The sequence below is a fragment of the Electrophorus electricus genome, chromosome 17 (genome assembly GCF_041902795.1).
Source record: "Electrophorus electricus isolate QZ-2024a chromosome 17, ASM4190279v1, whole genome shotgun sequence".
In the NCBI taxonomy this organism is placed as follows: Eukaryota; Metazoa; Chordata; class Actinopteri; order Gymnotiformes; family Gymnotidae; genus Electrophorus; species Electrophorus electricus.
Genome location: NC_137513.1, coordinates 18,492,501 through 18,500,000, shown reverse-complemented (window position 1 = coordinate 18,500,000; position 7,500 = coordinate 18,492,501). Strand labels below are relative to the sequence as shown.

At 46.8% G+C, this 7,500-nt stretch overlaps 1 protein-coding gene across 12 annotated transcripts in view; it reads left to right on the top strand.

The window, feature by feature from the left end:
* The window catches only part of tenm4 (teneurin transmembrane protein 4), a 170,322-nt gene that overhangs the window by 101,288 nt on the left and 61,534 nt on the right, over positions 1 to 7,500 (top strand). For all 12 annotated transcript variants that reach the window (XM_081699661.1, XM_035534072.2, XM_035534067.2 and 9 more), the window contains 2 exons: positions 387 to 581; positions 3,794 to 3,994. In XM_081699661.1, the coding sequence (XP_081555787.1) occupies positions 387 to 581; positions 3,794 to 3,994 (396 nt within the window). The remainder of the gene's footprint in view (positions 1 to 386; positions 582 to 3,793; positions 3,995 to 7,500) is intronic.

Sequence of the window (7,500 nt, the reverse complement as noted above, 5' to 3'; positions counted from 1 at the left end):
TCTCTCTCTCTCTCTCTCTCTCTCTCTCTCTCCCTCTTCCCCCTCTCTATATTTCTCATTCTATCACCTGTTGAAGTCATTTTCTTGCTTGGCTTTCTGTGTCTTTGTGAAGGTTTGTTCATATTACCTACATTAACCACCCAAGTTATTCCCTAGGGTTAGAGGTTAGGAGTTAGGATTAGGGGTTAGGATTAGGGGTTAGGATTAGGGGTTAGGATTATGGGTTAGGAGTTAAGGGTTAGGATTTAGGGGTTAGGATTAGGTGTTAGGGTTAAGGCTAAGGTTAAGGACATGGCCATTTATTCCCTAGCAGACAGAACATCATTTATGTTGTGTATTTGTGTGTGTGTGTGTGTGTGTGTGTGCCCACGTGTGTTTCCCAACAGCCTCCTGCCCAGTTCTTTGCAGTGGGAACGGTCAGTACCTGAAAGGCCGCTGTATGTGCCACAGTGGCTGGAAAGGGCCAGAATGTGACGTTCCCACCAACCAGTGCATGGATGTGACTTGCAGTGGCCATGGGACGTGCATCGTGGGAACCTGCATCTGTAATCCAGGATACAAGGGAGAGCACTGCGAGGAAGGTACTCACACGCTGACCACACGCTGACCACAGGCTGACCACACGCTGACCACACGCTGACCACATGCTGACCACATGCTGAACACATGCTGACCACACGCTGACCACACACTGACCACACGCTGACCACAAGCTGACCACACGCTGAACACACACTGACCACACGCTGACCACTCGCTGACCACACGCTGACCACACACTGACCACACGCTGACCACTCGCTGACCACATGCTGAACACTTGCTAAACACACACTGAGCACATGCTAAACACCCTCTGTCCACACACTGAACACATGCTGACCACACATTGAGCACATGATGAGCACACGCTGAACACCACCGCGGCCCCTGAGAGGCAGAAATATTGCACTGGCCTTCTTGGTCCATAATTCCCCTTTAGCGTGTCTGATCCCCAAAGCTTCTGGCTCTTCTCACCACAAGCACAGTGTTGCAGCATAGCTCAGTACCTGCGCAGGAAGCGAATCCAGCTGCATTTATCTGTACACACAAGCGTCACTGTAGGTCCTGCAGAAATGTCACTGTAGGTCTTCCTAATTGCCTTCCTTCTGTTCACTTGCTGGCTTCTAGGAGATGCATCCAAAACAGTCTGCTGCTCGGGCAGAGCTGTTTACACCTGTGCATCATGTTTCAGATTTAACATTACAGAGAATTCCAGCATTTAGTGTCCTGGTAATGAGTCCAGCATTCATGTCATGCCGGTGATAATTCATTCCCAGGAGACATTATGCATGGCTGCATTAAACATTGTTTCATTCTATTTAATACTGTGGCGTTTTTAAACTGGTGCAAAACCTCTTCTAGAATATTCTAGACACCCATGATTTGAAAAGTCAGCCTCAACACCAGTCTGTCTCTGCCAGGCTGGTGATGCCTCTTCACGCTGAAGAAATCATTATGGATGGTTTGCAGGCATTCCATTAAGTTTCACAAAACAATTGCTTTTGTTGTGTGAAATCCAATAAACAGATTTTTGCACAGAAGCAAAGTGAGACTTTAATCTGTTAATGGTGTCCCCGTGGCCCAAAGCAGAGGCCCAGACCAATGCACCAAGAGATAAGATTCAACTTGCCATTGTGTTTGGCAGCTCTTGAAAGCTCTCATTTCAAGATGAAAAATGGACTAGCCGATTTTGATGAATGAGGGTTCTGACACCTCTGCTCCCCCTCCCATATTCTATTTTGGGTTGTACCAGTGGCAGGGGGAGGGAAGGAATGAGGCCACTGGCCCTTTAAGGCTTCTACCTTTCTTCCCTGCGACCTTCAGGCGGTGATGATTAATTACCAGGAGAACAGCTCTTGTCAGTTAGCCTGTGATCGCCAGCCTCGTGCCTAAGCCATCTGCTCAGAGGAGCTATAGGAGAGGTCTTTATGTCCAGCGTAAGTCCCAGTAAAGGGAGGTGACCGCACTGCCGCCGTCCTCCTGCCCTCTGGTCCTCATGACCCTCTGCTGCACATTCTCCATCTGTGTCATCTCTACTGTGGTGCTTGCTGTTGTTGTTTTCTAATTGAGGATTTTCCCCACTTATGTCCTCTCGTTAACGGAGAACACATTTGCCAGATATCCCAAGGTCTCCAGTTTCATTAAACAACCATTAGCGGTCATTAGCATGGGGTCATCGTTAGCCGCCATTAACGTGGAACTTAACAGAGCTTCTACATTTTCCTTTATTACGCTAGAGGTTGAATGATAAAAGGATCAGTTGTCATCAGCCAGGCGAAATTCTGCAGTGGTGAGATGTGAATCAACACAGGAGCAGGGGAGTGGGTGTAGTTAGAGGCAGTGGGTGTGGTTTAGAATCAGTGGTATGGGTGTGGTCTAGGAGCAGTGGGTGGAGTTAGGAGTAGCCGTCCTGTTTCCTATATGTGAGCCAGGAACACATGCTTTGTTTACATGCCATCTTGCTCTCTAATTGAGCAGGGGAGCAGATCCAGAGCCACTTTACAGTTTATTCCAACATTTTCCACAGCATTACGAGTGCAGAGAGAAAGAGAGAGAGAGAGAGAGAGGGCATTAACTCAGGTGGTGGAATTCTGCACTGCTGTGAGTGGTACATTTACCAGTGTGTAAATCTCTTTCCTGTTCAACTTTTGAAGGCTTGTCAGGGAATGTGAAAAGCTCCCATGTGACAGGAGAGATCCAGAGCCCAGACTGGAGAGTCCCAGAGCCCAGACAGGAGAGTCCCAGAGCCCAGAAAAGAGAGTCCCAGACAGGAGAATCCCAGAGCCTGGACAGGAGAGTCTGACATAGGAGAGTCCCAGAGCTCAGATAGGAGAGTCCCAGAGCCCAAACAGGACAGTCCCAGAACCCAGACAGGAGAGTCCCAGAACCCTGACAGGAGAGTTACAGTCAGGAGAGTCCCAGAGGCCAGACGGGAGAGTCCCAGAGCCCAAACGGGAGAGTCCCAGAGCCCAAACAGGAGAGTCCCAGAGCCCAAGCAGGAGAGTCCCAGACAGGAGAGTCCCAGAGCCCAGACAGCAGAGTCCCAAACAGGAGAATCCCAAACAGCAGAGTCCCAGAGCCAAGACAGGAGAGTCCCAGAGCCCAAACAGGAGAGTCCCAGTTAGGAGAGTCCCACAGCCCAAACAGGAGAGTCCCAGACAGGAGAGTCCCAGAGCCCAGACAGGAGAGTCCCAAACAGGAGAATCCCAAACAGGAGAGTCCCAGAGCCAAAACAGAAGAGTCCCAGTTAGGAGAGTCCCAGCGCCCAAACAGGAGATTCCCAGACAACAGAGTCCCAGAACCCAGACAGGAGAGTCCCAAACAGAAGAGTCCCAAACAGAAGAGTCCCAAACAGGAGAGTCCCAGAACCCAGACAGGAGAGTCCCAGGCAATAGAGTCCCAGTCAAGAGGGTCCCAAAGCCTAGACCTTTTTTAAGACTCACTCACTGACATGACTATATCAAGTACAGTATGCCCAGAGCATAGCAAATGCAGTATAAAAATGTAATTCTGAGCTAAACACATTCATGTGAACACACTCTCTCCTTTAAGTGTGTCTCTGAGACCCAACCGTAACCCTAACACTTTGCTGGTCTGCACTTCTCTCCTTTAAGTGTGTCTCTGAGACCCAACCGTAACCCTAACACTTTGCTGGTCTGCACTTCTCTCCTTTAAGTGTGTCTCTGAGACCCAACCGTAACCCTAACACTTTGCTGGTCTGCACTTCTCTCCTGTTTGTCTTTTTTTCTAGTGGACTGTCTGGATCCCACTTGTTCCGGGCGAGGTGTGTGTGTTCGTGGGGAGTGCCACTGTTTCATAGGCTGGGGGGGCCCAGGCTGCGAGGGCCCTCGTGCCTCCTGTATGGATCAGTGCTCGGGCCATGGGACCTTTCTGTCTGACACAGGCACCTGCAGCTGTGACCCCAACTGGACAGGACAGGACTGTTCTACAGGTCAGTGTCGCTGTGCAAGGCCTCCTTCACACTACAGCGGCAGAGTGCCCTCTTATCCTGGGTAATCCAAACTCTCACTACAGTCAGATTTGTGTTGGTCTGTCACATGCTTCTGCAAACTTCCCGTTTAAATGTCCTGAATATACAGGATCAACCGTTAAATCCTGTAAATGCTGTTTGATTTCTTTGCATTGTGTGTTTGTGTTGTGTGATAAAAGTTCTGCTCCCATTAGTAAAACTATAAAGAACAAAATTACACTGCGCTACATTTTACATTTAGCTGAAACTTTTATCCAAAGTGACTTACAATTATGACTGAATACAACTTGAGTAATTGAGGGTGAAGGGTCTTAATCTGAACTGGAAACCTTCTACTTACTAGTCCTTAAGTACCTTAACCACTGAGCTACCACTAACCAAAAATACTTCACAAAAGTACAGCAAAGAGTCGAACCAGAAATCACTGGTCTTCTGTTCTGTTGTTGGGAAAACAGGGTTTAATGTTTGGACTTAATTTAAATGAAGATTTTAATACTTACTTGCTTTTACATGTTTGACTACATTTTGACTTTGGTTTTTGGTTTGGCTTCTCTCTCTCTCTTTCTGCATTCCCAGATTCTTGTCTTTTCTAGAATTATTCTTTATCCTTATTCAAACAATTACGCTGGTAAAATCTCCCTCACCAGCAGCAGTCTTTCATACAGAAGAACTCTCTTAGTAATACATCAGCAGTCTGGAATAAGACAATGACACTTCATTAGCTGTACGTTACCATAGTACCAACTCTTATCTCACTATATTAACAGTCCTACGACACTGTAGTAACTGTACGTTACCATAGTAACAAACTATATCTCACTACAATCACATTACTGTCACTCCGGTAATAGCCCCTCTGTCACTGCAGTAATAGCCTCTCTGTCACTGCAGTAATAGCCTTTATTTAACTATAATAACGTTTCCTAGGTCACTGCAGTAATAGCCCAGGTCAGTGCTGGTTTTTAGCCCAGTGACTGATTTTTTGGTGGACCCATAACTGCCCAGTGCTGCAGGTTTTCTGCTTTGTATTTATTTAACTTGAAATAATTTCATTATGGCAGGATCAGACTACATGATATTCGTCTTATACAATGGTCACTGCGTCAGGTGAGGTTATTAAAGTGAGTACTAAGTGTTTTACTTATTCATGTCTCCAGTGATATGGAGGTTAGGTGAACTGGTTACTCTAAATTGTTCTAGTGTGAGTGTGTGAATGACTGTGTATCTGCATGCCAAGTGGTGGACGGTGCTCTGTCCTGGTGTGAGTGTCCCTAACCCCTAATTCTTACTCCCATCCCTAACTCTATCCCTAACCCTAACTCTAACCCTAATTCTAACCATAACCCTAATTCTATCCCTAACCCTAACCCTAACCCTATCCCTAACCCTAACCCTATCCCTAAACCTAACTCTATCCCTAACCCTAACCCTGTCCCTAACCCTATCCCTAACCCTAACCCTATCCCTATCCCTAAACCTAACTCTATCCCTAACCCTATCCCTATCCCTAAACCTAACCCTGTCCCTAACCCTAACTCTATCCCTAACCCTATCCCTAACCCTATCCCTAACCCTAACCCTAACCCTAACTCTATCCCTGACCCTATCCCTAACCCTAACCCTAACCCTATCCCTAACCCTAACTCTATCCCTGACCCTAACCCTATCCCTAACCCTAACCCTATCCCTAAACCTAACTCTATCCCTAACCCTAACCCTATCCCTAACCCTAACCCTGTCCCTAACCCTATCCCTAACCCTAACCCTATCCCTATCCCTAAACCTAACTCTATCCCTAACCCTATCCCTATCCCTAAACCTAACCCTATCCCTAACCCTAACTCTATCCCTAACCCTATCCCTAACCCTAACCCTAACCCTAACCCTAACCCTAACTCTATCCCTGACCCTATCCCTAACCCTAACCCTAACCCTATCCCTAACCCTAACTCTATCCCTAACCCTAACCCTATCCCTAACCCTAACCCTATCCCTAAACCTAACTCTATCCCTAACCCTAACCCTCACTCTATCCCTAACCCTAACCCTAACCCTATCCCTAACCCTAACTCTATCCCTGACCCTAACCCTAACCCTAACCCTATCCCTAACCCTAACCCTATCCCTGACCCTAACCCTATCCCTAACTCTAACCCTAACCCTATCCCTAACCCTAACCCTAACCCTAACTCTAACCCTAACCCTAACCCTAGATTTCAGCACAAATTGAGTGTCTGTGAATCAACCCTGTCATGACCTGCAGGTCTTCAGAGCGTTTGCGTTATTTGGATCTTTCCTCTTAGCAAAATTGCTGGTTTTAAACTGACATCAAAAAGCAAAAATCTATTTCTTTTCCAAAGTTTTGAAACCCTTTCTGTGAGTATGCACTTCAACAAAACTGTCAAGCAGACACACTAACCTGTTAGTCTGAGGGATTTGCTGGGAGGTAGCCATTTCTGCACCTGCCTCTTAGGTGAAGGCGCTTGTGCAGTAAGTAACGTTGAGCTTGCACTTTCACGCTGCTGCTGCTGCTATCCCGTGGTGCTTGTGAAACATGCCAGCGTTTAAACAGAGCAAAGAGGCTAAAACAGCTCAAAGTTCCTCCACTAATGCCATGGTAGTGTTGTAGTTTTCTCTGCTGTTTCCCTGTCTCATTAATGTTTGATGGATTTTACTTATAGGAGTATTTTGGATATGAAATTACTTATTAATTGATGTTGTTGGTCTGCTGGTGTCACGCGGGGCCAGACTGCTCAGTCAGGGTTGGGTTGTGCAGTGGTGCTTTGTTTGACTGGTGGTTGTGCTTCTCTCTTCACATCTTGCTGGAGCTCCAGTAGTATTTTCAGTGGTTTTCATTGTTTGCTATTTGATCTGCTAACTAATTGACAGGGACTCTAAGGATAAGGAAAGAGGCAGCCTTACGCATATGCCAGACAGGGCCCTGCTGATGTAGGGTTTCTTAGACTCCCTCATGTACGTTTGTGGCACTGGTGACTGCTTGTTTGGGTAATGAGTGTGTGTGATGAGAAAGTTTCAGCTTAATCGTGTGGGCACTTCTGCCTTCATGTTCAGAAATGAGCTAGAATCAGGTGCGCAGCCAAAGTCTGCGTGTACCATGACCCCAGTGGCCGAGCAGAGCTTATTAAATCATCTCTCTGCCTTATAAATAATGCTCTGTCACTTTGCCTTGCATAGTGAGGCCTGTGGTTTGTAAACATTTAAAACTTTACAAATGAGTTCTTTCTTAAAAACCGACACACACACACACACTCACTCACACACACACACACACACACACACACACACACACACAGCCCTCCGCTTACATTCAAACACAAACACACACAAAAGAAAGATAGATAGGACACATAGACAGGATCATGCAGTAAGAGCAGGAGAGTGTGTGTGTGTGTGTGTGTGTGTGAGTGAGTGAGTGTGTGTGTGTGTGTGTGTGTGTGTGTGTGTGT